This window comes from Taudactylus pleione, unplaced genomic scaffold (assembly GCF_031769625.1).
Source record: "Taudactylus pleione unplaced genomic scaffold, aTauple2 ptg000012l, whole genome shotgun sequence".
NCBI lineage: Eukaryota > Metazoa > Chordata > Amphibia > Anura > Myobatrachidae > Taudactylus > Taudactylus pleione.
Window position 1 is genome coordinate 5,718,300 of NW_028284415.1, and position 22,392 is coordinate 5,740,691.

The 22,392-nt window shown below is 45.5% G+C and overlaps 1 protein-coding gene across 3 annotated transcripts in view; it reads left to right on the plus strand.

Annotated features, from left to right (window-relative positions):
• Positions 1–21,285, plus strand: part of LOC148542416 (uncharacterized) — a 54,465-nt gene extending 33,180 nt beyond the window's left edge. Inside the window, exons 6-10 of one of the 3 annotated variants that reach the window (XM_088468571.1) lie at positions 3,775–3,995; positions 8,432–8,512; positions 11,488–11,568; positions 18,423–18,509; positions 20,094–21,285. In XM_088468571.1, the coding sequence (XP_088324697.1) occupies positions 3,775–3,995; positions 8,432–8,512; positions 11,488–11,568; positions 18,423–18,496 (457 nt within the window). In that variant the 3' untranslated portion in view covers positions 18,497–18,509; positions 20,094–21,285. The remainder of the gene's footprint in view (positions 1–3,774; positions 3,996–8,431; positions 8,513–11,487; positions 11,569–18,422; positions 18,510–20,093) is intronic. The other 2 variants (XM_088468572.1, XM_088468573.1) reach the window with 2 other exon arrangements.
• The last annotated feature ends 1,107 nt before the right edge of the window (positions 21,286–22,392 follow it).

A 22,392-nucleotide genomic window follows, 5' to 3' on the forward strand; every position in this document is an offset into this window, starting at 1 on the left:
CACAGATATCTCCTTGCTAAGTTCCCCTGCGTTAATTTCCATACTCCCCATACATTAGTATGGGGATGTGGAAACTGTGGTATTCATCAAATTCCGAAAATTATGAATTTTCGGAATTTGATGCAGTTACTATTCGCCACTGTGAGGTGGCGAATAGCAGAATCGACTTACCTGTATCCGCGTGTGCAGGTCCCCCGACGAGTCCCTCTGGCGCTCTGCTCCGTCCTCAGGCTCCGGAGGCTGGTCGGACATGTGTGCTCCCCAGCAGAGCACAAGAAAGTTTAGAAAAAAAAAAAAAAGTCTGCTGGGAAACCACATGACAGACCAGCAGGATGGAGCCGGAGGCTGCTGCGCGGACAGGTAAGTCGGGGGGGGGGGAGGTGAGCGGAGGGGGTCGGGGGGGTCGGGGGGGGGGTACACAAACATAACACATCTGTAGGCAGTGCTGCGCATGCGCTGGTTTTACAGATGTAACAGCGCATGCGCAGCACTGTTTCCAGATGCGATAAGGTAGTGTAGGCAGGGAAAAGTATCTATTTCCCGAAAAGCTGTTATCGCAAAAATGACAGCTTTTCGGAATAGATACTTATGGAGAGGTGGAATGATGAATTCCACCTATAATTAGGTAGAACTCCATGCGAGTTCTAAACCTAATTATCTCCAGAGAATTTTTAGGTTTAATGAATAGGCCCCTAAATGTTTTATATTACATGTATATTTCACATTACACACAATCACATTAAGGCCTTTATTTACTACAGTCCGCATTTCAAATACGGATTATAGTGTCATAATTTCACCTAAATTTGCATTGTGAATTTTGGAACTATCATGAGAATGTATCAATATTCTTAGGCAGGGACAGAGGTTGTAAGAAAGCTCTGGGCCTGATTCAGACCCGCTCACAAGCGCTATGCGCTCGCAAGCGGGTCCATTGCCGGGCAGTGCGCACGCGCGGCGTGCGCGAGCCCCGCAGCGAACGAGAAATCACTCGCTGCGGGACTCACTACAAGACGGGGTGGCTGTCGATGTTGACCGACAGCTTGCCCCGTTTTGTAGGTGGGAAGGGGGGGTGGCTGGCCAAACGGTGGCGTTCCCGAAGGTACGCCTGCCATTTGGGGGCGGCACTACTGACATCACGAGTGATGTCAGTAGTGAGCTTCCTGCTCTATTAGAGCAGGAAGCTCACTGGGGCTTGCGGGAACGAGACCCTACCACAAGGGTCTCGTCACAAGCCCGATGGTCGCGACCATCACATGGCCGCTCGCAAAGCTTGTATGTGGTCAACCACAGCTTAGCAAGCGGCCGGAGGCCGGCTCCAGAAAAAAAAAAAACGCCCTGATTCAGAGCGAGCGGGTCTGAATCAGGGCCTCTGTCCCTGCGAATTATCACCGCAAAAAATACAGTGAAAGTGCCTCCACGCATGCGCCGACGCCGTTTAGCCCTACCACCCCAACCCAACCTCAATCACCCCCTCGCCCCACCGCCGCTTGCACTTACCTGCCTGCTGATTGGTGATCAGTGATCTCTCTCCTATAGGCAGCTGGTCTCCGGGCTCCTGGTACCTGACCTCGGTCAACTGTGCTGTAAAACTGAGATGCCGATTTGCAGTACAGCTGACCGGGGTCACAGTGCAAGAGTCCCGGCGACCAGCTGACCAAAGGAGGGAGCTAACCGATCAGCGGACCTCCAGCTGCAGGTAAGTGTTTGATCTATATTTTTCTTTTAACTTTTTTTTTTTTTTTTTTACAGTAATCAGCTTGTGGTCTATTTAGACCACAAAGCTGATCACAGGGGAACGACTCCCGTTTCTGCACTGCCTGTCAGAACAGTGCAGGAGTCGGGGAGCCCTGCTTAACGCCATCTCCAGATCCCACCTAGTATTTTTTCACAATTCCCCCCTAGTATATTTCAAGCAGATCACATTTCCCATTACAAGTATGGGAAATGCGATCTGCTTGCTAAAGAAATGCAAATTAAAAGGCTTGGAGTAGTTTTTCACGAAAACTGCTCCAAAAGCCCATTAATACATTTCAGTGAAACTAAACACCCATTTTCACATTATTTTAGTGATAAAAAGATTGATAAAAAGAGTCCTTATCACATACTCAACGACATTGGAGTTTTTTTTTTTAAACATCTGTTTTTATTACTTAGAAACAGAGCAATAAAACAAACATTTCAGGAACTGCATGGTAGGTTATACACAGATGAGCTGATTCACCATACACACTTGCTGCCTCTACTCACTGAGCAGACTCAGCAGCCCCAGGCTCAGCACCAACCACCGCCGCAGAGCAGCCAGATTAACTGAGTTCAAGACAAGTTCACCTCCTCATGGTCCACCTCGATCTCACAAGTGGAAATGCGCATGGATTTTGCTGATTTCAGTATTCTGGGCATGCTCCAAAGAAAAACAATGATGGAGATAACTAGTGCATAAGGATTGATCTATCTGTCGTCAGACCACACTTTTAATGAAATGGGCATCTCTGGTCAGTGACCATGTGATTACATGGAACCAGGACCATAACTAAGGGTGTGCGACCGGTGCGCTGGCACAGTGCGCAGCGCTATGTGGGGGGCACCACCGCTCACCCACAGCTCCTGCATCTGGCTAGCAGGGTGCCTGTAATGGCACTCTGCACTGAGTGCAAGCCATGCCCCACCACGTGATGTCATACAGTGGGGGCGTGGCCTGCACCAGGAGTGGTATTGACGGCACTGCATGGAACTGTTCCAACTCATGGGAGTGCTGTGGGCGTGTAGGTCAGCTTCCAAACTTGATAATAGCGTGTGGATGGAAACTGGACGCCTGTTTCAGACGGATTTCCTGCTCCTGGCATGGGGTGGGTTCAAGCTTATATACTAATGATGATTGTTGCGGCTGCAGAGGGAAAAACAGTGGACGGAACTGGTTTCCATATGCAGACATACAGATATTTGGCATATACAGGCAGATTCTAACATTAACATGAGAAAGTAAGTAGCCTGCCATTGCCGTATAGAAAGCAGCTGCAGATGCATGCGACTCAGGGACAGCGCTTCTATGACTTATATGCAGCAATGCTATTTAACGTGTACTCCAACTATTCTGTAATGTTCTGTACTGTAAGTCTTTTCTTGTTTTAATTATGCTGTCTCATGTACTGTGTAAGGAGTGTAGAACACTTGTAGCGCCATATAAATGATGGATAATAATATATCATTAGATATATATGATTAGATACTGTATATTCTCTTTTATAGCACACATGTTACAATCGGAATTGTTGGCCATCATCTGACTTTTCTTGCATGACTAAACTACATACAAGTTTTCTCGAGACATCAAATGTATTGCCATCCACATATATGTAATATAATTTATTAAACATGACAGGATCAGATTATATTGTATGTGGTCAGCTTGAAGGATTTGATGTCCCCAATTCTATTCAGAAGTCATACAATTAACACATTGATCCACAGCACAGGGATTATCAATGCACAATACTGCTGTGGCTGGATTGTAGTAACGGCTCACCCTGGGCTGGCTCTACCATTAGGCAGCTGCCTAGGGCGCCGGGTTATGGGGGCGCCACTGTTTTTATATCAATCCAGAAACTGTTGGAATAAGATTATCTGTGAACAACAAAATGCTTTTATTGATTACCCATAACTATGAATTTGAGTTGCAACTTCAATGTATGCAATATTATTCTAATCCCAAAGGTTAAGGGCTGTATCTCTCATACTGGACCAGTAAGTGAGCTCCTTCCATTCTCATTTAAGGTACGATGTCCCAGAGCTAGTAGAACGGGGTAATTCAGTGTCTGGTGACAGTGACCAGGTTGGGTTAAGCCCAGATTCCAGCATGAACGACAATGTCTTTGAGAAGCCTCAAGAACCAGAGGAACCACTGTCTGGTGACAGTGACCAAGTTGGGTTAAGCCCAGATTCCAGCATGAACGACAATGTCTTTGAGCAGCCTCAAGAACCAGAGGAACCTGCAGGTGATAACTATAACACACAGGTCTCACAAGTACTGTATATGCAGCACTGATCATTATGTCTGCTGGAGTGTACTTAGGCTCTGATTCAGAACCGGACGCTCTGACAGAGCGCTCGCTCTGAATCAGGGCCTGGCTATTTTTTTTTTAGAACGGCCTCCTGCCCGCTCGCATAGCTGTGGGTGACCACCCACAGCTATAGCGAACGGGCAGGAAGATGGTCGCGATGGTCAAGACCATCGCGACCATCGGGCTTGCGACGAGACCCTTGTGGTAGGGTCTCTTTACCGCAAGCCCTGGAGTGCTTTCGGCTCAAACAGAGCCGAAAGCACTCCCACTGACATCACTTGTGAACACCTCCGTCTGGGTAGCCACGCCCCCGGCACGCCCACCAAAGGGGGCGTGCTGTCACTCACCATTGACAGCACGGCCCCTTTGGTACTAGACCCGGAGCAATGGCTTGCCCGTCGCTATACGGGTCTCGTGCACTCGCACGACGGAGCCGGCTCCGTCGTTCGCATGCGCACTGGGCCACCATCGACCCGCTTGCGAGCGGTGAACACTCGCGAGCGGGTCTGAATCAGGCCCTTAGACTTGACAAAGTGAATAACTCACTGATCAGGTTCATACTAATAGATAGATAGAAGCCTTTTTCTGTTCCCGGTGGTTTAATGAGTAAGTTGGATGTGTGGATGCCAGAGATTCAGATAAATACTTGAGGACTGTTTCTGAATTTGGTGCAAAGGAAAAAGAACAAGTACTGGAACTTTGCACTTGGACAAACCATGCTGCAATAAAAAATTGAAATTAATTTCCAGTGTAAATCATACTTGCCTATTCTCCCGGAATGGCCAGGAGGCTCCCAAAAAGCGGGTGGTGCTTTTGGTCACCCACAAGAAAGGGCAAGTCTCCCGGACTGGCCGCCACCCTCAGAGGTGGTAGCCAGAAAGTTGGCAAGTAAGTGGTAAATAATGCCTGCATTTACATTTAGCTCACAAATGCTGGACAGCTTAGTCACCGCCCAGGAATACGCAATACATTTTCAATACACTTCTGCGTGCGTGCAATGAAATTGCTACTATTAAACTATTCGAAGACAATTGGGACGCATGCACATAAATTTAAAAAAATCACTCAACTGTGCCCTGACATAGCGTGCAACTCAGAATCAGGCCCTAAATGATGTCTACACATTGTGTGCTTAGTAAATTACTCTCTAATGAGTCTATTTATCAAGAATATGATAAATGCTCTAAAACCTAATGTTCCGATTCGATTTCCAAATTGGCTTCTGGTAAGCAGCTGTTCTGGTGAAGCCTAAAGGCAGTGCTTTTGCCGCTAATTACAGCATCAAAAGTTTACACTGCTGGGTTCTGCCCCAGCAGTGGTGTCGCTAGGGGGGTGCAGGCTACACCCTAAAATCTCATGCATCAGATGGAATGGCTTAGTTGCCACGAGGTAACGTCACTTTCACTAGTGCACATGCAAAGAACCATGGGAGGGGTGACAGACTGAGTGCAGCCCCCTGGTTGTCACCAAGCCCAGTGACGCCACTGTGTCCCCAGCAGTGTTCCTGTGCATGTCCAACCTTAGTTCATGCCTGAGCACACTCTGAGCGACAGAAAAGGGGGAGGGATGTAAATTAAACCCTCTTTGCACTCCAGGAGCTGATTCCATAGGAAAGAACGTGCTAACACCATCTAAAGATACATTAACTGTCAGAGTCAAGCTCTGAAAATTTGAACTTTTGCAGTTTAGCAAATAGGACATTTAGAATGTCCCTGTAGGCTGCGTGGTGACTGCGTTGTGCATTAATTCTTAAATTAATTCAGAAGATTTCCACATGATTTTCAGGGGTAAATAGGCTCCAAAGATACAGATGTGAACAGAAAACAGCACAATGGTAGAGCATCACTGTTTATTCCTAATGTAATACATCATGAAAGTGTTATACACTGCTGCACTTACATAGTGAAATATAAAGTAGACAAATGGATCGATATAAAATAATTCCACCCTAACAAACATGCCTCTGCTGTTTTGCACCTGTCCTGGAAATGCCTGCAGAATATGTACGATATACGAAGCTGATTTTTTCTGCATCACCTCATAATTAATATGATTATTTAATTTCCTGGAAAAAGTCTCCAGGGTCACCACACGGCAACCTTTTTTCTCCTCAGAAACAACCTATAGTTCTGAATGTGATGTTCCAAAGTCCCTCATAGCAGTTCAGCAAATCCACACTGGTAAGAGGGCCTGGGGGTTCTGAAACTTGTCCTCTCCAGTTCTGCCTGTTCTGTAGAATGTCCCCACACAGCCACTGTCAACTCATGTAATGAAACCCACATGACACACCCACATTTCAGAACCTAGTCCTGAAACTGCCACTGAGACGGATGGACTGACAAAGTGTTTAGGAAAATAAATCACATATTTAAAATGATTACTATATTCCTATTGAAATATTTACTGCGCTGGTATTCAATTCCTTTATTCAAATGTACCAATTAATTTAGGGTTTGCTCTCTATTATTAAATGCACAAGAGGCCTGTTTGGTTCTACCAAGATTGGTTTTATTCAAAATAGCCACAAATATAAAAATAAAACTAAAAATAAATAATAACTTTGTGCTGGCACTGTATATCCATATAGCCTAGGGGGCACAGGAGCTGGCACCATGTGGGGGACTCCCAGATGGCTGTGGCTAAGGGACATATTTATTAATGATCACGTTTGCAATGCAATCTGGGCATGACATTACCACCCATGATTGCATTACAAGATGCGAACATAGCGCTGGAATGTATCATTCGGCACTTGCAGGGACAGGAACTCCAAAAACTCATCCCTGCGATGTGCCAGGTGTGCACATGTGCAGCCGCCATTGCTGGGGGAGGGTTCCTATAGAACCTTCTCCTGGTAAGTTTTGCAATGTGTACCCCATTGGCTACAATGGGCTAACGCCATCTTCAGATGGCATTAGCTGCTGGGGCCAATATCCAAAATGAATCACATTCCAGATGTTGGTAAATCTGACAGCATCGCATCCCCCATAGAAACCTATGGGGGATGCGGCTGCCTGGGGGAATGGAGGGATCGCAGCAAGTATCGGAGATATCTGCTGCAGTCCCTCCTTCATACAGATGTGTTCACATACATCCATCCTCCATGCGCTACAAGTTGCGCTACACATAATGCGGGAGCTCCATGTGACTCTGTAGCACCGAGATTGTCTTTCATGCGACTTTTTACCTTTAAATGCATCTTATTCGCACAGCAATGGGAATGTTAAGCACAAACAGCTTCTGCTGATTTAAATGATATGCAGCATGTCTATGTTCTGTGTACGACTGCGGGTGTATCTGCATACGATATGCTATGTTACAGTGTTACAGCCGCTGACACTGTAACGTAGCGTTTCGAATGCAGATACACCCGCAGTCGCTCGCAGAATATAGACATGCTGCATATCATTTTAATCAGCAGAAGCTGCTTGTGCTAACTATTCAGGATGTAGTCAGGATGCCATCATTTACCCACTCCCCACCTGATTATTAATTTTTGCCCCCCCCTTTTTTTTTTCTCCTTTCCTGCCCCTCTCCCCCCACTTCTTTCAGTTCTCCATATCTATACCCTTATACCAATTATACGTACTGTTATTGATACCAACAAATAAACATAATACATGAGAGCTGTTAGCCATGAGGGGGGGAAAAGGTTTAGGCACCCCCGGGGGGACTAAGTTTAGGGTGTGGGGAGGGGGGCTTAAGGTTAGGCACCAAAGTGGGGACATAGGGTTAGGCACCACCCCCGGAGACTTAGCAGCACTGCGCATTTGCAGCAATTGTTCTGCAGTTACGCCCGCACAGAGGATCCACTCCGCAGGTGCTGCATGGCTGCCCAATCTGTATCGAAGTTACCGATGTTTACGCTGTTGTACATCGGCGCACGGATATCAGTGGGCATCCCTATGCTCGGCTGTGCTTTGGGAGGCATTAGCATATTTTACCAACTGCGATCCGGAAAGAATGCAGTTGCGATTGCATTACCGTCAATCTCTGAATCAGGCCTTGTGTGTATATGGCAGTGAATCCAGCAAGTTCCATGTTATAACGGTTTTAGGATTTTCATTTTGTATACATGCATTGCCTATTACCTTGGCAATGCATATGATACTTCTTACAAAAGAAATATCATATACATTGCAACGTACGCTTAGAAAACAGTCAGATCAAACGAAAAAGCACTACGTCTTTCTCAGTATGCACCGCTAGCTGTCCTCAGCATAGAGGCTGACTCTACTTTCACTTTATTAAATTGAGTTCTACACTTCAAAGTTTTTAAATTGTGCTATATCTAGACAAATAAGTACTTCTAAAGACGTTTACATATTGTTTCATGTGATATTAATGGTTTCTTTTAAATCTCCACAAAGGCAATGAAAGTGACCCAAGTTCTGATTCAGAATTATATGATGTACCCAGACCACAAAAAGACACGTCTGTTCCTCCCTGTGGTAATAAAATATATATCCCCCTTCAACCTAATAATACCTATCTCCCTGTACTGTCTCCAATCTCTGACATGCCCTTTCCAGTTGTTCCCATACAATTGTGTGCACATACATCTATCCTCCGTGCGATACAAGTTGCGCTACACATAACGCGTGAGCGACATGTGACGCTAAGCATCTTTTGTGCTACTTTTCCAATGAAAATATGTCTTATTTGCAAAGCAATGCGAATAGGACGCACAAGCAGCTTATGCTGATTAAAGTGATCTGTGGCATGCCTATATTCTGTGTGCGACTGCATCTGTATCTGCATGTGACATGCTACGTTACAGCTTCACAGCCTCTGACACTGTAGCATATTTTTTGCATGCAGATCTAACCGCAGTCGCACACAGAATATAAGCATGCCACATATAATTTTAATCAGCAGAAGCTGCTTGTGTGTCCTATACGCATCACTTTACAAATAAGACACATTTTAAGGGAAAAAGTTGCACAAAAAGACGATTGGTGCTACCGAGTTAGAATGGCTGTTTAATGCGCAAGGAGGCTAGATGCATGTGGACACATCTGTATATGTCTTCAAAGCCCTTCTACTGATCCAACTAATCATCTGTTCAAGTCTCCATTCTCTCTGCTTTCTGACAGATAAGCTAGTAACAGTCTTCTCCTATTCTCAGTAACTTCTCTAACCTCTGACTTCCTCCTACATCCTACTAAACCCTCAGCTTTCATCTAAGACATGCGCAGGGTTTTGATAAGAGGTGTGTGGGCCTTGGGGAGGGGGGGGTATTCTTCAATGGGGACCTTTGGACATGGTGGTGGTGGTTGGGGTAATGCCACTGGGGAATTTATTACCACTCAGGACAGATGGGGGGTACTGCCACTGGGGGATCTATTACCACCGGGGGGAGATGGTAGGTACTGCCACTGGGAGTCGATTACCACTAGAGGGAGGTAGAAACTGCTACTGTGGGATCTATTACCACTGTGTAATCTATTCCTATGGGGCAGGGTGGGGGAAATGTTACAATAGGAACCTATGTGCAACTAGACACCCCCTAAGAATATTTTTTTCCCACTAAAATATATCAATATTGTTTTATAAATATGTTTGCGACTTAAAAAAAATCCAGTAACAATAAATTCACCTCACAGGCACCTTAAGATGAAGTCTTTAGAGGTAATCTTTCCCACTATTGGGGCACATTTTAGAGTAAATGTACTAAGGAAGCAACTTCTGACAACATACCGCATAATGGGCCTGATTCAAATTTTGGAATAGAATAAGAAAGAGCCAGTAACTGTGCACCTTGGTAAAACCATGCTGCACTGCAGGTGGGACAGATGTAACATGTGCACAGAGAGATTTAGATTTGGGAGGGGTGTGTCCAAACTGACATCTACATTGCAGTGTAAAAATAAAGCTTTCCAGCATCTGTGAGCTACATGCAAAAGCAGCCAGTATGTACCCTGCATGCAAAAAAAATGTATGTATTTGCACCCCTTGCAACATGGTTTGTCCAGGTGAACACTTACTTGCTATATCTTACTCTATTCCCAACTCTGAATCAGGCCCAATGTGCGCGTGTAAGCCACACTGTGCACGCTCAGTAATTGTTATGCGATTACGACCACATAGAGGATCCATTTGCAAAGTAAGTGACAGATAGTGTTTGGGAGAGGTAACGGGGGGTGACTATGCAAACGCAGGTGTGTCTGACCACTTAAACACCGTTTCATGGGCATGCATAAATAAGCTATTGCAATCTCCTTCGCAGCATGAGAGCTTTCTGCGTGTCATGAGAGATGCAGTGTTTATGGCAGGTCATACTTGCCGCATATGCTGCATGGCTGCCCAATCTGCATCGATGTTACCACTGTTTTACATCGTCGCACGGATATGAGAAGGCAGCAGTGGGCATCCCTATGCTTGGCTGTGCTTTGGAAGGCATTAGCATATTTTAGCAATTGCGATCTGTGAAAGAATACAGTTGCGATTGCATTAGCGACATCTCTGAATCAGGCCCTGTGTGCATATGGCAGTGAATCCAGCAAGTTCCATGTCATGTTTTAGGATTTTAATTTTGTATACATGCCTATTACCTTGGCAATGCATATGATACTTCTTACAAAAGAAATATCATATACATTTTCAATGTACGTTTAGAAAACATCAGTCAGATCAAGTGAAAAAGCACTATGGGGGCGATTCAGACCCGGATGCAAAGCAGCGCACTTTCGCTGCCATCAAGGGCAGGGTATGCAAATTGTACGATCGCACAGCCAGGCTTAAGGTCGCCCTCTATGTCTTAGAGAGTGATGGCAGAGTGAGCGCACGTCGGTATAAAGACGCCCACTTTTCTTTCTTAGCACAAATCATCTCCAGGAAGTATATGATTAATCAGTAACATCGAGAGCCATCGGAGCTGCTCGCAGCCCTCGAGGTCTACCCTATCCCACCACAAGCACTGCGATCACTGCAGGCTGAAATACAACCAAGTGACGTGTACAATGACGCTTCCATGCTAATTATGCACACTCATAAAATGCTGCTTAGATGCCCAGACTCGCCTGCGTTCGCAGCACCACTCCCCCGTTCACAGCCTTCCCGTTACCACCCACAAACAGCACTGTCACTCATAGTAGCGTCCAGTCTGTGTACTACAAGCGTATAATTCCCGAGCGCGGTGAGTGTCTCAAGCATGTGCATATTGGCGCATGTGCAGCCGGGCGACTATCGGCCATAGTGTGCGTCTGCGGCTTAGCGGCCGGGTCTGAATCAGGCCCTATGTCTTTCTCAGTATGCACCGATAGCTGTCTTCAGCATAGAGGCTGACTCTTCTTTCACTTTATTAAATTGAGTTCTACACCTCAAGGTTTTTAAATTGTGCTATATCTAGACAAATAAGTACTTCTAAATACATTTACATATTGTTTCATGTGATATTAATGGTTTCTTTTACATTTCCATAAAGGCAATGAAAGTGACCCAAGTTCTGATTCAGAATTATATGATGTTCCCAGACCACAAAAAGACACGTCTGTTCCTCCCTGTGGTAATAAAATATATATCCCCCTTCAACCTAATACCTATCTTCCTGTACTGTCTCCAATCTCTGACATGCCCTTTCCAGTTGTTCCCATACAATTGTGTGCACATACATCTATAGTCTGTGCTACAAGTTGCGCCAGGGTTGTCTTAACAGCAATGTGGACCCTGGGCAAAGCAATGCACTGGGGCCCCTACCTATCCATTCACTGGAAAAAAATGTAAATGGTGCATATGCCCATCAGACCTCCCACACATGCAGAGAGACTCTGGCCCTCATTCAGAGGCGCTCACAAGAAGCGAGCGCTCGTTCTGAATGAGGGCGGGCGCTTGTATTTTTAAGTGTGGCCTCCTGGTCGCTAGCTAAGCTGTAGGTTACCACCCACAGCTTTAGCGACCGACCAGGTTGATGATCACGATGGTCAAGACTATCGTGACCATCGGGGCTTGCGACGAGACCCTAAGGTTGGGTCTCGGCAACCGCAAGCCCCAGGGAGCTTCCTGCTCTGATCGAGCAGGAAGCTCCCCACTGACATCACTGCTGATGTCAGTGTGGCCGCCCACAAAACAGCAGGCGTTCCTTAAGGAACGCCTCCGTTTGTGAAACCACCCCCCCGCCACGCCTACAAAATGGGCTGAGCTGTTGATCAACATCGACAGCCGCCCCTTTTGTAGTGAGTTCCGGAGCGAGAGAATTTCTCTCTCACTCCGGGGCTTGCGCGTGCCCAGGGCCTAAACATCGACCCGGGTGCGAGCGCTCGGCGCTTGCGACCAGGTCTGAATGAAATCCTCTGTCTGAAGCCGGCGGATGAAGTGAAACTGGGACTGAGATGAGTACTCGTCACCGAGTGGGTGAGGGGGGGGAGGTTAGATCAGAATACAGTGCATCGGCGGCTGGCTTATAGAAATAGCACAAATTTACCAACTGGCCAGGCTGCAGAGGGGCGGGTTGGTGGGCTCCTACAAGCTTCGGGCCCTTGGGTAACTGCCCAACAAGCCCAATGGAAGAGATGGCCCTGAGTTGCGCTACACATAACGCATGAGCTAAGCATCTTTTTGTGCAACTTTTCCCCTTAAAATATGTCTTATTTGCAAAGCAATGTGAATACGACGCACAAGCAGCTTATGCTGATTAAAGTGATATGCAGCATATTCTGTGTGCGACTGCATCTGTATCTGCATGTGACATGCTACGTTACAGCTTCACAGTCACTGACACTGTACCATAGCATTTCACATGCAGATATAACTGAATATAGGCATGCCACATACTTTATTCAGCAGGAGCTGCTCGTGCATCTTATTTGCATCACATTACAATTACATTTTAAGGGAAAAAGTTGCACAAAAAGACGATCGGTACTACCGAGTTAGAATGGCTGTTTAATACGCAAGGAGGCTAGATGTATGTGGACACATCTGTATATGTCTTCAAAGCCCTTCTATTGATCCAACTAATCATCTGTTCAAGTCTCCATTCTCTCTGCTTTCTGACAGATAAGCTAGTAACAGTCTGCTCCTATTCTCAGTAACTTCTCTAACCTCAGACTTACTCCTACTAAACCCTCAGCTTTCATCTAGGTATGCAAGATACAAAGGAATCCACACATCTGCACACATTGCATGGTATTTATTTTAGTGACCCCATATTTATTATCATGGAAATTATTATGTTCAGAAATGGGGGTGCTGCCAATTGACAAGAAATGTAATAATCACATAAGGAGAGAAAGAAAAGGTTTGTCTTCTATGTGGCGCACAAACAAAGGTTGTTATTTCCTATATATAAATTTTATATATATATATATATATATATATATATATATATTTATATACATAAATTAATTTACATTTTTATTAGGTGTATGTACCTAATAAATATCAAAATCTTTGAATTTAAATATAGGAAATAACAACCTTTGTTTGTGCGCCACATAGAAGACAAACCTCTTCTTTCTCTCCTTATGTGATTATCTATAGGCATGAGCAGGGTCTTGATAAGAGGTGTGCGGGCCTTGGGGCGGGTGGTTATTCTTCGATGGGGAACTATGGACATGGTAGTGGTGGTTGGGGTAATGTCACTGAGGAATCTATTACCATTTGGGGCAGATGGGGAGTATTGCCACTGGTGAATCTATTACCACTAGGGAGAGATGGGGGGTACTGCCACTGTGGGATCTATTACCACTGTGTAATATATTCCTACGGGGCAGGGTGGAAGAAATGTTACAATAGGAACCTATGTGCAACTAGACACTCCTAGGAATATTTTTTTGCCGCTAAACTATTTCAATATTTTTTTATAAATATGTTTGTGACTTAAAAGAAAAATCCAGTAACAATAAATTCACCTCACAGGCACCTTAAAATGAAGTCTTTAGAGGTAATATTTCCCATTTTTTTTAGAATACAATTGAGAGTAAATGTACTAAGAAAGCAACTTCTGACGACATAACGCATCATGCGCGAGTGATGGAGGCGGAGCATGCACGTGAGAAGGAGGCGAATGAGAACTGAAAAAAAATTGTAGAAACTTTATTTAGATGCATACAATATATTTTGCAACATTTCCTGCTTTCCACACACTCTACACATGAGAGGAAGCTGGTATGGGCATCTGCTTGCAAGTAGAAAAGCCAGTTATACCCCTTTCAGACATACGACCTGGGATTTCCTGCTCAGACTCGGGAATTTCTCCTGTGCAAAATCCTGAGTATTTGGTCAAGACCCTCCTTTCACACTACAGCGTCTACCAGCCAAATTCCCAGGTAGACCCCTTTCAGACATAAGCTGGGTTTTTTAGATTACCTGCCACTCCTCTGCCGTCTGCCCCTTCTAGCCTATCCCCTCTCCGGCTGCCGCTGTGCAGCCATTTTTTTTATTTTATTATATATTAAATTATTTGTGTTATTCCCTATTTGCCCTGGTGGTTCAGCGGGAGTGCGGGTGGCCCGCTGTGGCAGAGACCCGTCGGCGGACTCCAGCGCCGGCGGGTGCCCCTGGCGTCCAGCTGGGGTTCTCTGTGCCTGAGGACCCAGGCAAGGTCGCTGACTTGATCTACAGCGACACACGGCCACCGGCGCAGGGTGTGGTGAGCGGCAGCGCTGAGCATCCTATAGGATGCTCTGCGCTGTCCACTCAATGTAAAAGATGATTGGTGCAGCCCGGGAGTAAATTCCCGGGTATGTACCTTTCAGACATACACTAGATCCCAGGAATTTGGCCAAATTCCCGGGAATCTCAGTATGTCTGAAAGGGATATTATTCCCATTGACACATATCATAAAACAATGGGCCTGATTCAGACTTGAGAATAGAGTGAGATATCTTTCTCAACTGGTCATCTTGGTGAAACCATGCTGCATTGCAGGTGGGGCAGATTTAAAATGTGCAGAGAGATTTAGATTTGGGAGGAGTGTTTCCAAACTGACATCTAAATTGTAGAGTAATAATAAAGCTGTGTAGTATTTGTGGGCTACATGCAAAATCAGCCAGTATTTACCCCACATGTAAAAAATTGTGTGTATTTTCACCCCTTGCATTGCAATATGGTTTGTTCAGGTTCACAGTTGAGAGAGAGGGAGCTCCATCGTGCGCATGCGTGAGACCCGACGAGCGACGGGGTAGCCGTCGCTCGGGGTCTCGCACCAAAGGGGGCGTGCTGTCGATGGTGACTGACAGCACGCCCCCCTTTGGTGGGCGTGCCAGGGCGTGGCTTCCAGACGGAGGCGTACCCATGGGAACGCCTATCGTCTGGGTCCGGCCCCACTGATATCAGAGCCAAAATCACTCCAAGGCTTGCGGCAGCGAGACCCTACCGCAGGGTCTCGTCGCAAGCCCGATGGTCGCGATGGTCTTGACCATCGCGACCATCATCATGGACGCTCGCAAAAGCTGTGGGTGGTAACCCACAGCTATGCGAGCGTCCAAGAGGCCGCTCCAAGTTGAGGTGGGAGGGCCCTGATTCAGAGTGAGCGCTCTGGTCAGAGCGTCCGGCTCTGAATCAGGCCCTCTATTCCCAACTCTGAATCAGGCCCAATATGTACTAGGAATTTTTCTGCTTTTAAAGTTTTTCCACCTTTTTCCTGATAGTACATGAACCCCTATGTCACACAGGGGCAGATGCAGAGCCATAACTAGACTTTTTGGTGCCCTGTGCGAGAAAGAGCATTGGCGCCCCCCTCATTTTTCAAAGGGACATAATGCACCCAAAAAAGGGCCATGGCTTCATGGGGAAGGGCCAGGGATTAGAAAGGAGAGGCTAGGAGATGCTGGGGATGAAATAAGAGGAAGCTACACCCAAGAATGATAATAAACAGAAATTTGACAGGCCCAAACAGCGCCCCCTGACCTGTGGTGCCCTGTGCAATGGCACCGGCCGCACTACCCTAGCTACGGCTCTGGGCAGATGTATGAAGCTCTGGAAAGTGATAAAGTGCAGAGTGATAAACAAGCAGCCACTCAGCTCCCAACTGTCATTTTTCAAACACAGCCTGTAACATAATAGTTAGGAGCTGAGTGGCTGCTCGTTTATCACTCTGCACTTTATCACTTTCCAGAGCTTCATACACATCTGCCCCATTGTGAGCTGATTCTGAGTTTCATGGTTCTGCCCACTCTTCCCATTGTACTTGGGCCCTGATTCAGAGCCGGCGCTCGCTCTGAATAGGGGCCGGCCCTCTGGTTTTTTAGAGCGGCCTCCTGGCCGCTCGCATAGCTGTGGGTGACCGCCCACAGCTATAGCGAGCAGCCAAGAAGATGGTCGTGATGGTCATGACCATCGCGACCATCAGGCTTGCGATGAGACCCTTGTGGTAGGGTCTCGTTGCCGCAAGCCCTAGAGTGCTTTCGGCTCTACCAGAGCAGAAAGCACTCCCACTGACATCACTTGTGATGTCAGTGGGGCCAGCCCCAGACGGTAGGCGTTCCCATGGGAGCGCCTCCGTCTGGCCAGCCACACCCCCGGCCCGCCCACCAAAGGGGGCGTGCTGTCACTCAACATCGACAGCACGCCCCCTTTGGTACGAGACCCGGAGCGACGGCTTGCCTGTCACTATCCGGGTCTCGCGCATGCGCACTGGGCCACCATCGACCCGCTTGCGAGCGCTCAGCGCTCGCGAGCGGGTCTGAATCAGGCCCTTACTTCCATATGCTAATGCAGCAATCTGCCGGACTAAGTACCTGATTCAGAGATGGACGCAATACCAATATTTACGCAGTTGAGCAACTACCGGTAAACTGCGAATGCATCTAAGTCGCTCTGCACATGTGCCAAGGTACTTTACAGTAGTCGCTTGCAGTGAATATTTCCTCGCAGTGTGATTGACACTCAGGGAGTGTTTGTGGGAGGTAACAGGGAGTATTGACAAAGGCGTGTTGCAACCATTTTGGGGGGGTATCACAGCCTGCATCTGCGATCCATACGCAGTGAAAGTGACAGCGGCATCTCAGTACACGTGGCCATTTTGAGTAGCCATAGTGTTACTCAGCAATGTGATAATTGAAGGATCTGTGACCGATGCTGCATCTGTGTACAGATGCTTGGATTTGCAAGGCCGTAGGTGGGCGTCCCAATACAATCCTTGGTTTCTGCGGCATTTGCATATTTTCGCATAGCCGTGATGGCATTAGCATACGTCTCTGAATCAGGCCCCTAAATCACAAATCTATACGTCTGAAAGTTCACGCCTATCGTAACGGCGTCCGAACACACTGGGACGTCCGCGTTTTGTAGACTACCCCCCGTCACCTCCCACAAACAGTACTTCTTGTCAATCACTCTGTGATGAGTCTGCAGTCCCCATCGCAGTGGCTAGTTTGCGCATGCGCACTTCGCTGCATGCGTAGTGAAAAACAATTGGCAGATTGCGTGCGTAATCGCAGTTGCGTACGGTAGGTACATTTGTTTTTACCCTACACCCTGTGCGCCCCCAGTCCAGCCAGCCCTGCCTTGTCGCCTCCATCATAGTCCAGCCTTTTTCTGCCTCTGTGCCTCAGCCAGGTTGAGCCTTCCCTGCCTGCCCTGTGCCCCTCCATTAAGGTCTAGCCTTCTACGGCCCTAACGATGAGTAGTATATATATTCTCCCTGTGCTTTGCGTGAGTTTCCTACAGGTGCTCCGGTTTCCTCCCACACCCCAAAAATATACTGGTAGGTTAATTGGCACTCAGCAAAAATTAACCCTAGTGTATATGCATGTGCGTGTACATGTGGTAGGGAATACAGATGGTAAGCTCCACTGGGGCAAGGACTGATGTGAATGGCCAAGCGCTGTGGAATATGATAAGAGTGTGTGTCTCAAAACCACGCCCCCTATTTGAGTGACCACACCCTTGTTTGGGGAGCACACACCTACGGCACATGCAAAAGTTAAATTTTCTCTAAGAGATACCCTACCCCCTGCAACTCTAGATTATATATACATATTACATAATATGTAAAACTTGGACCACCCATTACCAGATCTCTAGTTTCGCCTATGCATATGACCAGGGGTGTAACTAGGTATTTAAAGGCCTCTCAGCAAAAGTTTGTAAGGGCTCCTATTTATCACGCAATGGTGAAAAATGTATATAACACATGTAACTTTGACAAGATGGGCCCCCCTCAGCTCTTTGCCCATAGCAGCTGCCCTTTCTGCTTGTGATTAAATTGTCTGTGATTCCTGCTGGAACTTTGTTACTTTATAGCATCACTGAATTCAAGAGAAACTCTGCTGATACTTTGACGGAATACAGTAAAACCTGGACAACAGATGTTTAATTAGCTCTTACATACTCTCCTCGCTTTTTTTTTTTGTTAAAATTTTATATTATAGTCATTTTGTTATTAACAACTAATTTCTCTGTAATGTGTATTATAGACCCAGTGGAGGAGCATCAATACGAGTCTATGTGTGCGCTACAGCCTTCTGATTCTCCTACAAGTACCTCGTAAAATGATGTCTCTGGTCAGTATATCAGAACAACAGAATTCCTCCCACGTGTACAATGTGTGATAGATGAGGTGTAATTCAGGACTTGATAAAAATAGGTTCGGATGATTGTCGTTACTATCCTTATGTGGTCTTATAAATGAACCGAAAGAAGGTGCAGCCTGGAATAATCTAAAATTTCAACAGAGATCCGGATAAAGATAGTTTTTTGTATAGAAGTATTCCGGCGCTCCCAAGGATCAGTGTTATTTTGGGGGAAAAAAAGAGAATGGAAAAAAATATAGTGTAAATCTGTGATAAAAAACAAAAAAGAAAGTATATAGACATATACTCACCCTTTATAGGTGAGATCAGTGCAATGGACACAAATCAACACCGTGGTCCTACGGTGGTTGCAATAGCAACGATGAATCAATCTGGATGGGTCTCAAATCCTGGCAGTAGTCGTTATGTGAAGAAAATAAAACATGCCTCCATAGTGCAAATTGGTTGTCATTAAGTCAGAATAATAGTAAATAATATCCTGCTCACCTTATTCCAATTGCATAAGCGCCTTAGACATTTATTTTAAATCCCGATGTCCGTCGGTAATGAAAAAATATATATCTCTTAAAAATAATTTTATTTAACTTCCATTAAAATAATTTCATATATGGCCATACAAAAAAAGAAAATCAATAAAATATAAAATATAATATAATTATAAATTATAAAATAACGATAAATAGAGCCAAACCGTAATGTAATAAATGTGAAGAAGGCACCAATAGCAGCTCCATTAAAATAATTTCATTCTTTTTTGTTTTTTATCACAGATTTACACTATATTTTTTTCCATTCTCTTTTTTTTCCCCCAAAATAACACTGATCCTTGGGAGCGCTGGAATACTTCTATACAAAAAAGTAATTCAGGGCTTGATTGCGCCCAGAAGCATTTGATTCATTGGCTCTCTGTACGCTAAGAGGAAATAATTGAGTTAACAGTTCAAGAAAATTAATTTCACTTAAAATGGGTAAAGTGACGTTTGCAGAAAATGTATGATTTTGCTGTTCATTTAATGATCTTAAAAGACAGCAACGTAAACATGTTGTATCCATTTCTAATATGTATTAATATAATTACTCGATTCTTGTTTTGCCATATCCTGCAATCCTCAAACAGTGAGTAGTGGCCATGGTGTATGTCAGTGTTTTGTGGACTGTGGGTGTATTCCCCATAGTGATAAATTCAAATGGCTTTAACCACTTAACTGACGTGGTCGCATGGGATGTGAACGCAGCCAGCTGTGCTTGCGACCGTACCACCCCACTGTGTTTTTGAAGAGGAAATTTGTTCTACACATGTGCAGAACGGATCTCCTCTGACTCTCCAGACTCTCCTGCGGACCTGGCAATTTCTGACCGGTTTTGTCAGTGGTTAATACTGTATTGATTTCTGTGTACTTCAGAAGCAGTGCATGTGGTGGGTGGTATAAAAATGTTCCTGGATACGTTGATGTTTTGAGTTTTCTTTAATGTAGCATGATTAGAAAATGTATATTTTATACATGCAATTTAAGTCAGTTATCTGTAAATTGACTCATGTTTGTCATTTCTCAGAACCAGCTAATGTTACAGCATCAACAACAGACAATGAGTTTTCAAATTTGCCACAGCGAGACTGTCCTTCCAGTGACCCTACCTCCATACAGAACAAACCTCCAGATCACGAGAATCTTATTACTGTATAGAGCAGTGGCAGAACTAGAGAGTGGTGGGACCAGGTGTAAGAATATGTTTTGGGCCCCCCTATGCAGTGCCTCCAGTAGTGGTCCCCCTATGCAGTGCTCCATATACAGTGCCCCCAGTAGTGCCCCTTATACAGTGCCCACAGGAGTGGCCCCCCCTATGCATTGCCCCCAGTAGTAGTCCTCCCTATGCATTGCCCCCAGTAGTAGTCCCCCTATACAGTGCCCCCTGTAGCACCACCTCCTATGCAGTGCCAGTGCCCCTTACACACACATACAGAAAAAAAACCTCAACCTACCTTAATCCCCACGTGACCGCCGCTGCACTATGATGCGACCGCCTCTGTCCGCTCCGTGTCCCGGCCCACTCTTCTCCTGCACTATGGGAGAGACGTCATGACATCTCTCCCATCACCAGCATCTGGGGGAGCTGGAAGGCGGAGCTTATGAGTGAGGTCCAGCCGGCTCCCTCTGTGGACGCAGCAGCCAATGAGAGTCTGTCTGACTCTCATTGGCTGCTATAACAAACACACAGCCGCCGCTGGCTGTGTGTTTGTTACTGTGTAGTGTGTACTGTGCTCACTGCGGTCTGCACTACAGTAGTGGCGCGGATGCTAGCGGTGGGTGCAGCGGCGGTTTTGGGCCCCTGCACCACAGTGGGCTTCGATGCAAACCACCGGCTGCACCACCGCTAGTTCCGCCACTTTTATAGAGCATTATTTCTATACATTATCCACTTTGAATCAAAAATTTTTGAACATATGCAGAAAATTCTGTTACACTTTTTCAGATAGATTAATAGACAAGTGAGCTAAATCATGATATATACTGGCCAGAAAAGTCCTGATCCTGCCAACAACTCTCAGGTCACAGACAAGTACTCCTTTTTATAATCAAATTTGTTTTCTTGGAGTGACGTATTGAGAAAATTACTTTGGACAGAGGGCCACAATCGTTGTTCTCACAGTTAGCCTTCCAGCAATTAGGTAAGGGTTCTTTGGTTCTTTGCTGAGTAAATTTGATTGTAATAAACACTAAAACTAATTAAAATATCTTGAAATAAATGTATTTTGTATGATTTTAGATTAAAATTTTGCTGAAGGTGTTGCATAATATGCCACACAGCAGTGTCCTTAATTCATAGTATAGATTGTAAGCTTGTGAGCAGGGCCTTCCTACCTATATATCTGTCTGTTATTACCCAGTTTTGTTCTATCAATGTTGACAATTGTAAAGCGCAACGGAATATGCTGCGCTATATAAGAAACTGTTAATAAATAAATAGTATGCCACACAGCAGTATCACCAATTCATACTATGCCACACAGCATTGTCCCCAATTCATACTATGCCACACAGCAGTATCACCAATTCATACTATTCCACACAGCATTGTCCCCAATTCATACTATGCCACACAGCAATATCACCAATTCATACTATGCCACACAGCATTATCCCCAATTCATACTATGCCACACAGCAGTATCACCAATTCATAAAATCCACACAGCATTGTCCTCAATTCATAGTATGCCACACATCAGTGTCAACACATCATAGTTTGCCTCATAGCAGTCATAATATACCTTACAGTAATGTCACAATTGATAATATGTTAATATAGCGCAATATAGAAAGAGAGCAGCTTATGATATAGCAAACAAATATCACCTTACTCTTTCAAATAGAGCGCTACTTCCTAAATGGATTGTTCTCTTCTGGAATGGAGCAACTTTAAATTATATTGATTAAATACAAACAAACATAGGAACTGATTCAGCACGGATCGCAACTGCGATTGCAGTTGCGTAATTGCATGCAATACTGCTGCGAAAAACTGCTAATGTCTGCCACTGCTGAGCCAGCATAGAGACGCCCACTACTGCTTTCTCACATCCGTGATACCTCGCAGTCCTGCGTATACATTGGTAACATCGGAGAACATTGGCCCATCATGCACAATTACAGCAGCTCTGACTCGTCGCAGAAATTGCAAGTCTCGTAGCATGCAGTGAGTGCTCAAGCTGCATAGGCAATCGCAGTGGCTAATTTATGCATGCCCATGCAATGGCCTTTAAACGGACAGGCACACGCCTGGGTTTCTGCAGCCACTCCCCCGTCACCACCCCCAAACACAAATGACCTTTCACTCACTCTGCGATGGTTTC